At 40.2% G+C, this 19,045-nt stretch overlaps 1 protein-coding gene across 1 annotated transcript in view; it reads left to right on the top strand.

Moving 5' to 3' along the window:
• FTO (FTO alpha-ketoglutarate dependent dioxygenase) overlaps positions 1-18,222 on the top strand; it is a gene marked incomplete at its 5' end in the record, with an annotated part of 387,795 nt that extends 369,573 nt beyond the window's left edge. Inside the window, 1 exon segment of the mRNA XM_044659722.1 lies at positions 17,606-18,222. Within this exon segment, the coding sequence (XP_044515657.1) occupies positions 17,606-17,759 (154 nt within the window).
• Between the last annotated feature and the right edge of the window lie 823 nt (positions 18,223-19,045).

Here is a 19,045-nt window from a genome sequence, read left to right as displayed (position 1 = left end):
TCTAGTACCATTATCCCTGTTTCATGGATGAGAAAATTGAGATCAGGGAAGGAAAAAACTTTGTTGAAGGGCATAATAATAACAATGATAATAATAGCTAATGTTTATATAGTTCTTACTATGTGCCAGACACCATACTAAGCATTTTACAATTACTGTCTCGCTTGTTATCCCCATTTTACAGATGAATGAAGTTGAGGCAAACAGAGGTTAAGTGACTTACCCAGAGTCACACAGCTAGTAAATATCTGAGGCCAGATTTAAACTTGGGTCTTCCTGATTCCAGGCTGGCACTCTCTCTATCCACTGCTCCATCTAATTGCCTGAGGACACAGTAAGTGAGTGGTAGAAATAAGACTCCAACCCAAACCCTGTAACTCCCAGGCCAGTATTCTTATCACACCAAAAGTAGCTAGTCTTTTTTTTTTTTGCTGACACAAACCCCTGGCCTCACCAAAGCATTGGGGCCCTTCCAAGTTCATCTCCAGATCGAAGGAGTGCTTTAAATTTGTAGCCCAAAGTTGTCCCAAGTCATCCAAACTCCACTGAGCTAACCTATTAGCTCTACAGAAGAATCATAGCGAACCCTCAATCAGGTATTCCATATGGTCTTGTGTGCCAAATAGTTCTTCTGAAAAGTGTGAATTCCAACTTAGCAGTCTGCAGAGAAATCCAGCCTTCTAACAGGCCCTCCGCAAGGGCAGGAGGTTATATCAGCTAATCAAGTCATTGCCATGCAGTCCCGACGAACCACTGAGCCCTGGTCATTTCCCAGGTGACCTCTCTCCTGTAATGCTCAGTAAGAGGCTGACTTTCTCCATTAATAGTTTTGTTTGTGAGAACTGGAAAGGTGACTTGTAATAGAGCTCTTTCTTCCCTACACCCCTATAATGACATTCCACACAAGCTGCTGTCCTTTGATTCACGATGACCTTCTTAGTTTCAGGAAATCAGACAGCATTAAATAAGGAGCCACACTAAGTCTGAAAATGTCACTCCTACAGAGGGTCAAGCGCGGCTTTTTTTCTAGCCCTCTTCGCTAGCACCTGGCAAGGACACGGGCCTCTCTGCCTTCTCTGTACACGAGTGGCTAGTCTCTTCTGGAACCAAGTATGTGGCGATTAGGTGGCCAGAGGCATTCTTTGTGAGGTTGAGTGTTCACCAAGTATGATTTTTAATCCTCTGTGGTTCTTTGCTTGACAGATAAGAAAATTGAGCTTACTTATCCTTCCCAAGGTCATACCGTAAGCAAATGTTGGTGTCTAGAGAATGAGATAACCCCCCAGACAACAGAGGAACGACAGATTTGAAATTTTAAATAACTCAAGTGAGGGACTGTAAGCCACAACTAGGAAAAATGGTAATGAGACTGTGCTCGAAGTGACTAGTCAACAACTTTTTCCTCAGTCCCTTCTAGAATGGCATTCCCTGAAACTGATTTGGCTATGACACACTTTGGGATCTACAGAATCTTTTAATGCTAGTTGAGAGGTTTGGGGAATGTGGAATACTCCAAAAAGGTAGGCAGTTAGGGGACATTTTGTGGTAAAATTGAGAAAATTAAACCTACTTCCAAACTGTAAAATTGTCATACTGACATAAGAGTATTTATTACAGATGTGTCCTGGAAAATATCACTAGTATTGACATTTTTCTCAAAAACCCCTTTTTACAAATGATGATGTTCTGTGTATTAGAAGTACAGACCTGGTACAAAGTTACCAATAAAGCTCAGGGTAACAGCCACCACTGGCAACCCAACCTGCAAATATAATTACCAGTTGGAGGAGCATCCTAGATGAGGTGCTATGGAAGAGTTTTCAGTACATGTAGTCTAAATATTTTGGCAAAAAAAACATGTCACTGGCATTAGTATTTTCTCACATATGCCCTGTGTAAGGATAGGATTTGTGCAAAGGATATGGGTTCACAGGTAACAACAGAATCTCAGGATTTTGCAGAGTAGAGATTGGAAAATCCTGGCCCAGAAGATATCCTAGTGAGAAGTGATAGCTGTAGTGACCGATTCATTCATTACTGTAGTTAACAAACAAACTTGAAAGCCCACCCTGCAACCCTAACATAACTTTGTTTTTCAACCATAAATTGGAAGCTAGTTGAGTTCAGAACCACACATCAGATGATCTCAGAAATATAAAACTGGCCTCAGCATTATTTCTTCTCTTCTACTCCTGAAATCAAAAGAAACAAAACATCAATGGAATCAGTGGATTCTTTTAAAGAGGAGAACAGAACTGAGGGATAGTACTCTGCAGTCATTAGGGAGTGTGGATTTCCTAAAAGAAGCCGAAATATTCAAGATGTTATTTGGCACCTAAAAGTTAATTAAGTGAGCCAAAGGAGTGTTTCAAAATCTAAAAGTCTAGAATAGTGGACCAATAGCTGAAGAGCTCTGACTTGTATAGCAGGTAATAACCCAAATGATCAGCTTTAAAAAATGCAAGCAATTGGCCTTTGCTCCTTTCCACTAAATTGTAGTTCTTTGCCTTGTCTTGTCTTTTCTGTTTCTTGGGTTTATCCATAGAATGTGCTCCACTTGCCAATTGATTTTTTACTTTTCAATCTGTCTAGCTTGTTTCTGGCCCTCTACAATATGCCTTCAACTTTTCTTTCCATTCTTATTTCATATTCCTTTCCTTTCACAAACCATACTCCAGCCCAACTTGACTTCTCTCTGTTCCCCAAAGATGACAGTCAATCTAGATTTCCTGCCTCTATGCATTTTAATAATCAGTCCCCTATATGTAATGCCCTTCCTCCTCATTGCTGCATCCCAGAATCCTTCCCTTCTTTCAAGTGTCAGTTCAGGTGACACCTCCTCAGTGAAACCTTCCCTGATTTCCATCTTCTGTTGTTTAAAAAAAAAAAAGCAAAAACAAAGCCTTACTGTCTGTCTTAAAATCAACATTGTGTATTGGTTCCAAGGCAAAATAGTGGCAAGGACTAGATAATGGGGGTTAACTTGCCCAGGGCCACACTGGTAGGAAGGGTCTGGGGCCACATTTGAATCCAGGGCCTCCCATCTCTCTCTGGGCCTGGATCTTTATCCACTGAGCCACCTTGCTGCCCTTTCTCCATCCTCCCTTGCCCCTAAGCAAACACCCAGAAAAATAAGGTAAATTTGCAACAGCAAAGTCTCCCTCTTCAATGTCCCTTGTTATGCTTGTGTTTATATTGTCCTCCCCAGCAGAATGTAAACTCCTTGAGGGCAGGGACTATTTCAAATGTGCCTTTTTATCCCCAGCACCTAAAACAATGTTTTTATACTTAGTGTTTTGTTCAGGTATATCCAACTCATGACCCCATTTCAGGTTTTCTTGGTAAAGACATAGAAATGGTTTACCAATTCCTTCTCCAACTCATTTTACAGAGGAAGAACTGAGGCAAACAGGCTGTATGTGACTTTTTTGGGGTCACACATCTAGTAAGTGTCTGAGGCCAGAACTGAACTCATGAAGATGACTCTTCCTGACTCTGGGCCTGACATTCTTTCTACTGTGTCACCTAACTGCCCCCCCAGTAAGCATTTATTCATTGTTTAATTGAATCGAAATAGCCTATGTGACAAACAGAAGATTGGGCTATGAATTTGTCCTCTCTGAGACTCAAGTCCCTTCTGAGGGAGATACTATTTATAGACTCTCGAAGCTGATGTAACACCTTGACTTTTTTGCTTACTGTCATCATTGTGTACATGTCTGTGGCTACTATTATATTAGGACTAACCGAAATTGAATAGATGGATGGATGGAAGGAAGGAAGGAAGGAAGGAAGGAAGAAAGGAAGGAAGAAAGGAAGGAAGAAAGGAAGGAAGAAAGGAAGAAAAAGAGACAGAGAGAGAACGAGAGAGCAACCGCAAGTGCATTCTCTGGTATAATGTCTGTCCAAGAACTTGTTTTCCAGGAGGGATAATACATTGAGCCTTTTAAAAATCACTCCCACCAAGCCTGTCTGCCCTTAGGAGTTTGGTTATCTTTTTGGAGTTTCAGGGCCTGCCTCCACAAACTCAATTCATCTGATCAGGAGCTGGAAGGAGCTTTAGAAATGATCTTATCTAATTCACTCATTTTCTAGATAAGAAGAGGCAGAGGGATTATTTAACTTATCCATGATCCCAGGAAGTGGTAGAACCTGGATTTGAACCTAGATCTTGTTACCTTCTTAATGTCCAATTCTTGCCATTAAACTACGCTGCTGTCCTAGGCAATCGGGAACCTGTGGAGTTTACAAAGGGTTAACTTTCTTTGAGAGTAAGTAATCCCTGCTCAGTGAGTGATGCTGTGATCCTTGATGGGGGCCCTGGCTGATGGGAGCGGAGGGGGCAGGATATTCCATGGCTGAAAGGAGGGCTTGATACCACACAGTGGGGATTTTGTTCCAGTAATTGCATCAAATTGGACCTTCTGCCATGTTGAAAGCATCGCATTAATATCACTCATTAAGTCACACGCCTGTAGATGTGCCCTCCCAACAGCAGAGCCACTAGCAGAATATATTTTCCTGCAAAGTGTTTGTTTTCATTGTTGTCCTTTAAAAATAATGAGCTCATTCTATTCAATTGCAAGGAAAGTTACTTTAGACTCCTTTGAAATCGTATATCTTTTGTTGAGCAAATTTCTGCAGTAGTTCCACAGCTTTGTGTGCTGGGGAATCCTACACGCCATACCCTGAAGCCTCTAAGTGAGCTGCCCCAGACATGGCGCATAGAATCATCCAGCCTGCTTGACCTTTATATTGTTACCTATAGGCAGGGAGAAGCCGGGCAAGTTTCAAGTGACCCTCTCATGTGACTGCAGGTCAGAGGTCAGCAGCTCCTAAATGTTCAGATGTCAGAGTGGCCCATTCATCACCATTGTTATGTAACTGACAAGCCGACAAATGGACTTGTGTATAAAATTGTTCTCAGCCTTCTACCCAGTGGTCCTAAACCCCAGTGGCAGGCCATACGTTTTCACGTATTAAACAGCTCCAGTAGCAAGCCAAGCTCCTGAAGCAGGGAGAAGAATCTAATGAGGCCTCTCCTCGGGGCCAGCCCTTCAGATGGGAAAAGTAGGCGGCCCCCAAGTGAGGGTCACAGGATTTAGATTTGAAAGAGATCTTAGAGGTCACTGAGTGCTAGACCCTCATTTTACAGGTGAGGAAACGGAGACCCAGGAAGGGGGCAAGCCTTGCTCAAAAAGCAACAATAGGATTCAGACCTGGGCAATGTAGTATAAAGAAGAGAATGCTGGCATTGGAGTCAGGAGGTTTGAATCTCACCTCAGACCCTTAACTAGCTGTGTGATCCTGGACAAGTCACCTCTCTTTGCCTCAGTTTCCTCATCTATGAAATGATGCTCAATGACCGTTAAGGCTATTTATCATTATTATTATTATTATTATTTGATACAGATAATAATAATGTACATTATTATTAAGGTTATGCTCAATGACGTTTAAAGTCTCTTCCAACTACCATGACAACTCCAAAGTCAGTATTCTTTCTACCTCACCACTGCCTACTTCATTATGTGAAATCTGGGAAGTCATTTATCAAGATTTGTCACTTGCCATTCCTTCAGAAACTTTTCGAGGAAAAAAATATGTTCATTTTTAATAAGGTTAAGCCATTGTTATATGGGTGGGGAGGGGGGATACAGTAATTCATTAATTGCCTAATGCTAACTGGGACTAACTTATATGATTAATAGCCCCTTACTACCCTTTGTCTTCCAGCAGAAATCAGGGCCTTAAAGGAATGGGATGCAGATAAGTTTTAATAAAAGGAGTATTTCTTCCCTCTACTCTCTTAGCTATGTTATTCATCTCATACTTAATTTTTTTAAACTGAGGCTATTTGTATCTAGCAATCCTTTCTCCCTTCCTCTTCCTCATGCCACATCATTAAGAAATCTTCTCCCACTATTTCTTTCCTCCACTCTAGTCTTGATGGAAAGGTGACCCTACTCTTTGCCAAATCCAGCCTCTCTTTATGTACCTTGATTCTACCTTCTCCCCATTTCTTCAGAAGATCCTCTTCCTCTTCTTATCTTTGCTCTTTCCCTCTCTACTGGCTCCTTCCTTGGTGCCTAACATTTATGTTTCCATCATCTTTAAAAGACCTCTTTTGACCTCTCTTGACCCTAACATCCTCACTAGGTATCATACTCTTCCCTTCTTAAGTAAATACATTCGGTGCCTCCCCTTCCTCCTCTATTCTCACTCTCTTTTAAATCCTCTGCAATTTGGCTTTCAACTTCATCATTCAAACAAAACTTCCTTCTCCAAATTTACTGATGGACTTTAAACTATCAAATCCAGTGGCCTTTTCTTAGACCTTATTCTTCTGGACCCTTCCTTAGTATCTGACAGTAGAGATCACTGCTCTCTCCTGGTTTTCCTATGCCAAACTTTTCCTTGCACTGATTTTCCTTCCATGCCATGCTTACTAACCTTGTGTGTCCCTCCTTTGCTGGCTCCTTACCCATGTCATGTCCACTAGCCTTCTGTGTCCTCCAGTGCTCTGTCCTGGGCTTCTCCAACTCCATGCTGTCTCATCAGCTCCCATTAGTATCATCTCAATACAAAGGATTCTAAGATCTACTACACTCTCTCTCCTGAAGTTCAGTTCTGCACACACCACTGCCCTTTGGAAATATAGAATTGAATGTCTCAAAACAGAACTCATTACCTTTTCTCAAAACCCTCCCCTTTTCCAAATTTCTCTATTGTTGTCAAAGGTAATATATTTCCTCTAGTTACTCAGACTCAACACTTATCATCCTTGATTCCTTCCTCTTTCTCATATATAAAAAATCTGTCACAAAATCTTGTCATTTCTATCTTCTCAGTATCTCTCATATGTGTCCCCTTCTCTACCTACATAACCACAATCTTAGTTCAGGCCCCATCACCTCTCACTTGGACTATTTCTAATTGGTCTCAGTGTTTCAATTCTCTCCCTACTCCATTCTGCCCACCATTCAACTACCAGAGTGATTTTTCTGTCATTGCCCTGCTCCATGAGGCTTCTGTGGCTCACTCTTATTTCCATATACTCTATATTCCAGGCACATTCACCTACTTGCAGGTCCTCATACATAACACTCCCATCACCAATCTCTGTGTCTTTGCACTGGCTGCCCCCTACCCCTGGAATCTTCTCTCACCTCCACCTCTTAGTTTCCCTGGCTTCCTTCAAGACTCCGCTCAGATCCCACCTATTTCAGAAGGTCTTTACTGGTCTTTCAGATGTTCATCCCTTCCCCTCTCAGACTGCCTTCCATCTACTCTGTACATATCTTGTATGTACCTCATTGTTTATGTGTTGTCTTCCCCATTAGAATGTAAACTCCTTCCAGATGGGAACTATTTTTACCTATCTTTGTATCCCAGACCTCAGTGCAGTATCTGGCACATAAATACTTCTTGATTGATTGATTATTTGAATAAAAAAAGATTAGTCTAAATCAGGAGTTCATAAACTGAAGTTAAGACCAAGAAGGGTCTATGCATAGATTCCAGAGGATCTGTGTACTTGAATCAAGAAAAATAATTTTTTTTTAATTTCAATACCACTGGCTTTTTATGTAATCCCATATATTTTATTTTGGGCACTTAAAGATTTTATTCTAAGACAGAGTCTATGAATATTAACAGACAGAGAAAGGGGTCCAGCACCAAAAAAAAAAAAAAGACTAAAAACCCTTGTTCCAGATAGAACCTGAAGCATTATTGGTTTACTGAAGGGTCAGGTGAGGTTGGGATCAGTGGGATTTTTTTGGCTGCATTGGATATTGGAAATGTCCCTGTAAGACTGAAGAATCATGCGGGAGTCCATTTGCATACTGTGTTTTTATCATATTTGTCAGGTAATGATTAGTGGGGCTTTCCCCTCCTTGGTTTTTGCCAGGACGAAATGAAGACAGGTTCAATCAGTCATTGACAAGTTCAGGACTTCCCTTAGCTCCTCTCACTAATGCCCCACCCAACAGATATTCATTGAGCAGTTAATATGTTCAGATCACTCTGCTTGATGCCATAAGACGATCCAAAGGGTGAAATAGTAATCCCTGCCCTCAAACTAACAGTTCAGCTGAGGAGAGAAGCCAGAAAGATGAAAAAATTAACCAAGGCAAGATTGAAATTCTTCAAGACATTAGTTTTAAAAATACACATCTCTTAATAATATATGATTTTGTCACTGGGATTCCTAGTCTGATACGCGCTGGGCTAACTAAACTTGCATGGACCTTTCCAGCTCTTAGGTTTCAAGATTCTGTGAGCCCTTGTCAGGCAAGGGCCATAAGATCATAGATTTAGAACTGGACAGGATCACAGATGCTTTCAAGTTCAAATGAGATGAGAATATCAGATAAGAAGGTAAAAGCTTAAAGAAAAATAAGGGACTTTGGCTGGAGTCACCCAGCTAACAAATCTCCAAGGGCAAGTCTGACTCCAAGACCAGTCCACTGTATGAAGCTATCTAATGCCATGGAGGAAAAAGGTACCCCCGGGAGGCGCTGTCGTAGAACTTGCCTATCATCATTTGCTAAATACACCAGGAAGAGATGTCCACGTGGTAAAGAGCAAAAATACTTTTGGTCAAGAGCCTCACACAACTGGCTCATTTAGTTAGTGTGTGATGCAACTGAAGACAAGGTGCAGGGCTCTATTGGTGAGAAAAAACCATGGTGCTTCCAAACCACAAACTGCACTCCATAGGCTGGCTTCTACCTCCTCAATAGGGGCAGCTAGGTGGCACAGTGGAGAGAGAGAGAGCACTGGGCCTGAAGTCAGGAAGACTCAACTTCCCTAGTTCAAATCTGTCCTCAGACACTTACCAGCTGTGTGCCCCTAGATAAGTCACTTTAACCCTGTTTGCCTCAATTTTCTCATCGATAAAATAAGCCAGAGAAGGAAATGGGAAATTACTCTAGTAATTTTGCCAAGAAACTCCCAAGTGGGGTTCATGAAGTGCCATCTACAACTGAAATGACTGAACAACAAAAACTTCATCAGTAGCGCTGTATTATCTCGCTATTGTATGTTGAGTCAGTTATACTAGTGTGTCATTTTTTTCATCTCTGTATCTCTAGCATGTATCATAATACCTTTCCATAAGAGCTGCTTGGGAAATGTCTGTTGAAATTAGATGTGGGTCCCCATCCTCATCTTGTTGGACTACAAGAGTCTTGAGTACAGAAACAGTGTTTGGGGGATGATAAGATCACAAGTTAAGAACTGGAAAGGATCTAAGAAGTTATCTAGATCAGATGTTATCTAGAAATGATCTAGATCAAAGCTCAAAGAATACAGCCTGATCCAGGCTGAAATGCAATTGAGAAAGATTTAACAAAATAAATAAAGATATGATATAGAGAATATTAATTTGTGGGTTTTTTTTTTACTTTGTCAATATTTGGCCTGCAGGGATCCATTTCTATTTGGGTTTGATTCTGCTGATATAGATCAACTACAGAGGAGTAAAACTAAGGCTCAGAGAAGTCAAGCGACCTGACCAAGTTCACAGAGTATTAAAGGGCAGAGTCAAGATTCGAATACCAGTCCTCTGACTCCAAATCAGGAGCTTTCTGTATTGAACATTTTTGCTCCATTCTTCCTCCACTTACCAGATTGACTAACAGCACTTGGCATGCAGAAAGTATTTGTTGATTGATTGTCCCATTCAATTGCACTAGCGTACCATTTATCACAAAGAGGCCCTGAAAGGGAGGATGGATGGCTTATTGTTGTTCACTTGTGTCATGACACCATTTGGAGCTTTCTTGGCAATGATTCTGGAGAAGTTTGCCATTTCCTTTTCCAGCTCATTTACAGATGAGGAATCTGAAGCCACTGGGGTTAAATGACTTGCCCAGGGTCACACAGCTGGTATGTGTTTGAGTCCAAATTCGAACTTAAATCAGGAAACTCTAGGCCCATTACTCTCCAGGCCTGACACTACCTAGCTGTCCCACGCAAGTGCAAGAGAGTAGGACAAGTAAATATGTCTGTATCCACTTTTGTCTTTCTATCTTCTTTTCTTTCTTTCTTTCTCTTTATCTATCTTGTCTCTAAACAGGATTAAAATCCCTATAATTAGACTCAGCATGTCATTGTGATAGTCATTTATCAATCTATGTCTCAGTTTCCTCATTTGTTAAAAGAGACTATTTCGGATACAAATATCAAGTGACTATTTTCAAAAAGACTGAAAATATGGGGGCAGCTAGGTGGCTCAGTGGATTGAGAGCCAGGCCTAGACATGGGAGGTCCTGGGTTCAAATGTGGCTTCAGACACTTCCTAGCTGTGTGACCCTGGGCAAGTGACTTAACTGCCATTGCCCCCTAGCCCTTACCACTCTTCTGCCTTGGAACTAATACTTAGTATTGATTAATATATTAATAACAACTTAAAATATAATATAAATTTAATAAAATAAATATAAATTATATTATATTACAATTATTTATCATTTATTATTTCTTTATATGATATATAATTATAAAATTTTAAATAAAATACTTATAAATTTTAATAATATTAAAATAAATGTAATCCATTATGTAATTACATATAAATATAATAATAATAAAAGACTAAAAGTGAGATTCCCACTAAGTCATGATATTTTTATCAAAAACAGCCCCTTTTGCAGTGAGGAAACTGAAACATGAGTGTGTGTGTGTGTGTGTGTGTGTGTGTGTGTGTGTGTGTGTGTGTGTGATTAAAAAAGGCAGGGGAGAAGGGAAGGAGATCTAGAGTTCTACTTTTAGCTTCTACCAAAAGCGGTTCTTTTCTCAAGGGACGAAGAGGTTAAGTGAAAAGAGAAGGAAAGAAAAACAGGGAAGAAGTTCTGTCATCAATAAGCATGTAGAAATGGAATCTCGAGAGAAGGGAAAAGGGTCTGACTCCCCTATTTCTCCCCTAGATGAGTCTCTGGAGATCTGAAGTCGTTTTGTATGCTTGTGAGTACCCTTACTGAACGTAGTGCAGCTTTAAAGGATGCTAGAGAGGAAGGGTCAGCATCCCTTCTAGGACAAGTAGCACACGAATGGGGAAAAAAAAAAGAAAAGAAAGAAAACCTTTCTGGGAGTTACATGTTGAAGCCTCATCATGTGTCTTTCACTATCACTTTATATCATCTTTGTGGCAAATCCTTTAACCTTACTACACTGTAATTCTTGGTCTATAAAAAGGACACTTACACTTTCTCTACTTTTTCACAGGATAGATGAGGATTAAATGTGCTAGACTGCAAGCTCCATGAGGGCAGAATCAGAAGATCCTAGATTTAGAGCTGAGAAAGGCCTTAGAAGTCCTCCAATCTTACCTAAACTTTCTTATCTCCTCCAATGACTGCTCAGTGCTTTGTACACAGGAGACACTTAAAAAATGTTTGCTGTCGGAGCAAGAGAATAATTTTCAAAGTGCTTTGAAAAAGTGATAAGCATCGTACAAAAGTGAGGTTCCCCATTATAAATTATGACCAACTTCTCCCCATAATTTATGGAATACTTTCAGGGCTATGCTGGACTTTCATTGTTTCAGAAATAGGCAAATGCTACAAATCAGGGCTTGATTTACTATTTTTTAGATTGTTTGGACTGAAGAAAGTGATGGAGAAACTGTTCATATAAATTTGACTTAAAACTACTACATTTTTTTCCCCTCTGAGATCTGGTTGTTAAATACTGACAAGCATACTACTGGATACCTTCCTTCCTTTAACCTTATTCCATTGATTTCTCAGGAACACCTCTCAGTTAGGGAGTTGGGTTTTGTTTGGTTTTGCCTTTTAGCATATGTGCAGGCACGTTCTCGAACCAGTCAGCATTTGACGTGAACCTGTTTTCTTGCCATTTCAATAAATGTAATTAAGCTATTACTACTGCTTCCTTATTGGTTGCAAAATTTAGGGACAGAGAATACGCTGTGTGTTTTTTTTAAATCAATGCCTCACACATTACTGTAAAACCTATTGATTAAAAACACAAAGCATAATGTTAGTCATTTAGTCTGTAGAGTGATGCAATACAGAGAGAAATTTATCCTTTGACTCTTGCATTAACCTTTTATTGACTGCTTGCATACCCATAATTAACACACACTTTAGCTAAAGTGGTTAATTTTAGCATCATGACCAATGTCCACTAATGTAGCTGAAACCCTGCTGGTCCAAATGTAAGTGCGACCCTGGGGGAATGGGCTGGAGGTGGAGAGGGAGGTCAGGGTCCGGGAGTTATACCTGCTTGGGGACGGACTCTGGGCAGACTATCTGGCCGCCAGATTAGGGGAGGCCATTTGGTGGTTTAGTGTTATGTCACTAAGGCATTAGGGGAGGACTCTTCATTTAGTAATTAAGGGGCTCAGAGGCGATGGATTAAGCACAGAGTCTTGGGTTAGCCTAGGATCCAGACACTTCTGAGTTGGGGGATGTAGAGAAGAAAGTGGGAAAGACGGAGGCCTCTGCCTGAGTACAAAGACAAGAGCTAGGGCTCTCATCTGGGGTATAAAACACTCAGCCTCTCTAAAACCATTTCCTTATCTGCAAAATTGGGGCATTAACACTCTGTGACTAGCATTCAGCTGGTACGGCCTCTCAAGAGTATGCTACAGTTTGGGAACCACAAATACTCTTTAAAATCCTTACCTTTTCCAGGGAGTCTGGCATTCCAGCTTGCCCTCGGAAAAAGAGTCTCTCTGGAGAATCATGGGGGTACAGAGAAATACTTTAAACACGTGACAAATATGAACTTTTTGTTATTAAAATGCAATAAAATATGAACTACGTTCTCCAGTATCCTTATTATATTTCATTGCCTTTGAGTCTTGCCAGGAATTCCCCAAACAGGCCAGTGACCCTCTCCATCTTAGAGGGGCTTGCTCTTAGGGAGGAGTGAGGATAGGAAGCGATTTGGGAGGAAACAATGATTCGGGTGACTCAGGGGTGCCATATTTCAGATGGGGAAATGGGCTCCTGGTTAGCAAGAGCTGGAAAGGGCCTTAGAATGCCTCTGAGGGGCAGCTGGGTAGCTCAGTGGATTGAGAGTCAGGCCTAGAGACAGGAGGTCCGAGGTTCAAATCTGGATTCAGACACTTCCCAGCTGTGTGACCCTGGGCAAGTCACTTGACCCCCAATGCCCACCCTTACCACTCTTCCACCTAGAAGCCAATACACAGAAGTTAAAGGTTTAAAAATGTAAAAAAACAACAACAACAACAACAACAAAAAACAAAAACAGAATGCCTCTGAGAAGGATCTCTTCATTTCAGAGATTGGGAGACTGAGGATAGGAGACATTAAGTAACTTGTCCCGAGGCACGAAGTTGGTGTCCTTTGACATAGAATCCAGTGCTTTTTTTCCAATACAGCCTAAGCTCCTAGACCCAATTTTCTCCCCTTTTGTCTTTTTGTTCCTTTACAATGCTTAGCTCAGTGCCTAACATCATAATGAGCATTTAATAAAGGTTTATTGGATTGAATTGAACTGATGTCACTAAACCATTTCCCTGGTGGGGAACAGCAAGAAGCTATGCCAGGGAGGCAGCTGGTCAGTTGCTCAGCCAATGGAGAGCCGGAGCTTGGAGACAAGAGGTCCTGGGTGCAAATGTGGCCTCAGACACTGCCTAGCGGGGCAACTAGCGCCAAATCACCTAACCCCAGTTGCCTTATCCTTTACTTCTCTTCTGCCTTAGAACCAATATTTAGTATTGATGAGCAAGGATATGTGAAGGAAACTAAAGACAAATTGGATCCACTGAGGAAAAGCAGCCATAAAAGACAATACTTTTTGAGCTGCTATTTTGAGATCCCGGCTCTGCCATGAAATCTCAGGCAAACTCATAAGTATGTCTTTATGGCTGCTTTTCCTCAGTGGGCCTAATTTGCCTTTTAGGTTCCTTCACATATCCTCACATTGATTCTAAAACAGAAGGTAAGAGTTTAAAAAAAATAAAAAGGTGAAGCTATGGAAAAAATACTTAATGGCCTAGAATAAGGGAATTTGCAGCAACTCCTTTAGAGAGGTCATCTAGCTCTCGACATTACCTATTGTTTACTTTTATCCAAAGATCATTTTCACTAGATCTTTGTTTCTTCTTTCCAGATTTTTGTTATGTTCCTCATCCTTCTAAGTTGTTGATTGCATTATAGTATTGTTTGCCATTTATGTACCGCAATTTATTTAGCTATTATTTTTGCACATATAAGTTGATTCTAACTTTTGAGGGGTTTTTGTCATAAAATGCTGTTAATGAAAATCCTTAAACAGACAATTCTTTTTATCTTTTTAAATAACACTTTCAGGGCATATTCCCAACAGTACAGTTATTGGATGCTTATTGGGTAAAATTTATAATTTTATAATTTTTCCTGTATCCTCCAGAAATTTCTCCAAGTTTTACAGGTCCAATCAGCAATAAGTTAATGTCTCGATTTCTCCACAACCCTGCCAGCATGATTAAAACTTGTTTCTGGACACGCTTCCTTTTTTTGCCTTTGTTCCATTGTCTGGTATGGTGTTAAATCAGACAGCCTTATTTAGGATAAGGGTGGCTGTCACCTGGCATCTTAGAGGTCGATTTCTTATTGATAAATATAGCACCCCAAGCATGGAGTACACTGTAGAATCTAATCAGTACCAAGAAATTAGTGCCACGTTCTTAGCCTTTAAGAGATGAACTCAAGAGAGATCTGAGAGTTCAGAGTTGTGGTACTTAAAAGGCAAAAAGAAAAACTCCTCCAATAAGGAGGAAGACTGGATCCCACTTCTGGTCCAAATAAAACAAGTGGGATAAACAACCCTATCCTAGGTCTGCCACAGAGCAAGAGATAGGTTTTATGACAGCCTAACTCAAGTGAACCAGGTGACAGCTAATCTTTTGTAACCATTGCCCTTTTCTGGGAACAGCAGTGGGAGAAACCATGGAAGCTATGAGTCAGGAATAGACTTGATAGTTCTATTTTTAAGGGGCAGAAATTCCCAGATTTAGCAAAATGCAAATGCCAAATGCCAACTCTCAAATACAAAGCCAAATGCAATGGATGACAATGTGGAATCGAAAATGAGGAGAAGGAAAGGCTGCCACCAAATATGCCTCCTTTGCAGACTTTAATACTTCTGATATGTTTTTAAAATAGAAAAAAAAGCCACATTTTCCATTTTAAATTCAAAGTGAGAATGAATTTTTTAATTGACTTTTACATGCTTCATAATATTCTTAGTGGATCCTCACTATCACAACTCTTCAATCTGCCAGCCAAAATAATGTGTACACGGTTAATTTATCCACTTTTAGATTGAAATGCTTAATTTGGAATATCTTACCCTCCCCAGCAAATTGAGCATACTGTTTGGTACTGAGACAGAAATAAAGCATGATTTGAAAGCCTTGCTAAGTTCTGTTGTAATTAGTTGCAGCTTCCCTTGAATATTAATTTTTCCCCATGTTCCTTTCATGTAATTTAGAAAATGTCTTCGCAACAATGATGAGACAATCAGCTAAGCACCTCTCAGAACTCAGACAGCAAGCTGCATTTTCTGAAACACCTATTATAGAGCAGTCTGCAAAACAAATCCTGTTCCTCTGTACAGTGTGGCTTATCAATGCAAACAGTTTAATATTTATGCTAAGAGGATTGTCAAAAGTAGCTTCTGTTGCTTTAATTCTTGTTTTAAATAAATAATGAGAACATTTAAACACATTACTCTTCTCGGGGCCCCCGAGGTCAGCTAATCTTATTATTTATGAAGTGATGTGCTACATAATAGTACTTAGTACATGTTAACAGATGCTATTATCAGGGCCTGATGCGGAGAGCTGAAGATATATTGGAATGTTATGTGTTAATACTGTCCTTGTGCTGTAATGTACGATGGATGGAGTGCACAAGATGCTGGTGCGGCAATTAACCACCCGCAAAAATAGGTGTAAAGTTGAAGTATGTTTTCCCGTGGGGGCCCCGTGCCATTAATAATTCCCCAGAGAAGAAGGCATCTTTTCCCTACAGCAGTCTTCCAAATGGGGCCAGGATGTTATGTACTTTGATCTCTTTATAGTCCATCCTACATGGCCAGAAGACAAATAATGTTGGCTGTGACCACTTGCTTATTGATTGAGAGAGAGAAAAAAAAAGGGGGGGGAGATTTCCAGATGACTTTTCCAGATGGATTTCCAAGATCCACATTTCTTATGTCCACATTACATATTGAGAAGAATGAGAGAACTGTCTGTTTCTTTCTCTGATTTGTTTTTCACTTGTGCCCAACTCTTCATGACCCCATTTGGGATTTTCTTGGCAAAGATACTGGAGTCATTTGCCTTTTCCTTCTCCAGCTCATTTTACAGATAAGGAAATATGAATCAAATAGGGTTATGTGACTTGTCCAGGGTCACCCAGCTTGAGTCTGAGGCCAGTTTTGAACTCAGGTCCTCTTGACTCCAGGGCTGGTGCTTTATCCACTGCCCCTGCCCCTGACTAGCATTGCTTTAACTTTTCTATGTACTGAATAATTGAGTTTTGCATAAGATATAAATGAACTCTCTGACTTCCCACTGCTCCATTTTACCCTAAAACAATAATAGTAATATCACAGGGCTTTTAGCTTATCAAAGCATTTCACCACATAGTATTCCATTCAGTCCTCACTACAACTCCATAAGATAGATAGAACAAGGTACTCGTACCCCATTTTATAGACGAGCACAGCTCAAAGCTATTGGATATTCCCAGGTTGTCTATAAATAATCTTCTCTTTGTGTGATGGGAGTCTGCCAAGGTGTAGTGGTGTTGTCCCAACTTTTCTCCTGCAAGACTGTAATTTAGTTGCATATGATAATTAACTCCTCTAGTATTGATGAATAATCCATTTAATAAAAACTGTGATTTAAGTGTTTTCCCTAGAGACTAACTCTTCGCTAGCCTCTTAATTTAATTTTGTTGAAGTTTTCCCCACCTATTCATCAGTGGAAATGATTATTAACCTCTATTTGCATACATCCTTATAAAATGGTCTCTCCTTGGAGTGCCTTTTTCAGAGCGAGGCAGAAGGATACATGTGCAAATCTCTAGAATCTACAAAGTCAATCCTGATCTGTTATATTGTTTAATCTATCCTTGGACCCTTAGTGCAGTAAATTCAGTTTAATCTTTCTCAGTAATCTAGTAATACATTGAAATCCCACAAACATTTAAATCTGATAATGGTTTAATCACACACTTTAAATAACAGTTGAGATAATGAAAAAAATAATTCACTATAATAAAAAAAAAGGCTGTGAAACTAAATATTCTTTGTGATTGGCTTTCTGGGACATCCCTCTAAGATAACACAAATCTGGATGGTGAAAAAGAAGGACTATCAATGTAAGTGAACAATTCTTCCTAATCACAGACCAACTTCCTTCCTACAAGGGGAACAATTACTTCATTTTTCATCCTCCTCCTCCTCATTGATTAGCATTTTAGAAACATATAGATTTTAATCACCCTCTGAGAGTCCTCTAGATTTGAATTTTTAGGGATAATTTACCACTGATAAATAGAAATAATAAGGAAAATTACCTCTGATAAATATTGACTCGTTTTCATTCTTCTAGATGCCAATCCCGAATCGCCCAAAATTTACCAGAGGACCAGAGACCAATTTGTTGGCCATATTGGGAAGATGATGATCCTGAGATGCCATTGCCATTTGATCTTAGCAACATTATTTCAGAACTCCAAGGTCAGCTCCCAGAAACAAAGTCCTAGGAAAGAACACGGATGTTTGAGTTGAAACCATGTTTTCAGAAGAAATACCTCTTCACAAAGGAAAACCATCATCCATAGAATCCAGACTCTGGCACAGGCTCAGGCCAGGACACCAACAAAGACTCCAGCTGACCACCTAGTCCCTGGATTATGAGAATCATCAATCTTGTAACAGCAAAGGAATGGGGCCCTCCAATCCAAGAGCTCTGAACTGAGACTCTGTTGGGGTCTTCTTGGCTACAGACGGATCCTGCGCTCTTCCCTACCTGAACCCAAGCTAGCTCTTCTCTAGGACCTCTATGAGATTCTTAGTCCCACAAAGGCTTTAGGGCATTGCCGAGGACAGAAGCCTCGCTTGTGGCAAAATGTTTCACTCCCACTTTTATCCTTCTTCCTGATACAGGCATGGGTGTGCTCAATCTGAAGAGAGGGCCATGACTGAAAGAGGGGGCAGGAATCAAAAATCTTTATTCTCTCCTTTTTGTTTCTTAATAGATAAATTATAAAATCACTTTTGTATTTAAAGTTTCCACAATCTGGATTGCTAGTATTATTTTGTGGTACTCCTCTGAATGTGTGGTCCCTCCTAGTCACCCTGGAAGATGCATGTGTGTATGTGTGTGTGTGTGTACACATGCATGTGTGTGTGTCCACTTGCAGTTCTCTGAGTTCACATCCATCTCTCACTCCTTGCACAGATTCTTCTCCATGTCTGGAATTCTCTCCATCCTCACCTCTGACTCTTGGAATCCCTTCAAAGTTCAGTGAACCTTTCCTTGTAATTCCCACCTTCTCTTGGTACTCTTCTCTACTTCTTGGAATTATTTCATATTTCTCTGTACTTTGCATATACTTATCCAAGTACACATTGAATGTAAGCTCATTGAGGGCAGGTGCTATTTTTGTTTTTGTCTTTCTTCCCCTAGCACCTAGCATAATACCCCTCACCCAATAGATACTTAAACATATTTATTGAACTTGGAGTCAAGGGAACTCTCCTCATCCAGAACTTGCCTCTAAAGTATACAGGAAGCCCGTGTTCATGTTTGCTTTTGCTGTTTACTTTATTTTTCCTTAGCCTTCTTAGTTACTATACTCCCTGCAGAGAAGAAGTGAAAGGAAAGATAAATAATTTTAAAAATCTGATAAACATAGGGAAAAGCCTAAAAAAAGCCTGTTCTTTCTAATTCTGCTTAGTTTAGAGCAGGGGTCGGCAACCTTTTTGGCTGTGAGAGCCATAAACGCCACATTTTTTAAAATGTAATTTCATGAGAGCCGTACAGTGC

This window comes from Gracilinanus agilis, chromosome 2, assembly GCF_016433145.1.
Source record: "Gracilinanus agilis isolate LMUSP501 chromosome 2, AgileGrace, whole genome shotgun sequence".
NCBI lineage: Eukaryota > Metazoa > Chordata > Mammalia > Didelphimorphia > Didelphidae > Gracilinanus > Gracilinanus agilis.
This window is presented reverse-complemented; position numbering and strand designations above follow the sequence as displayed.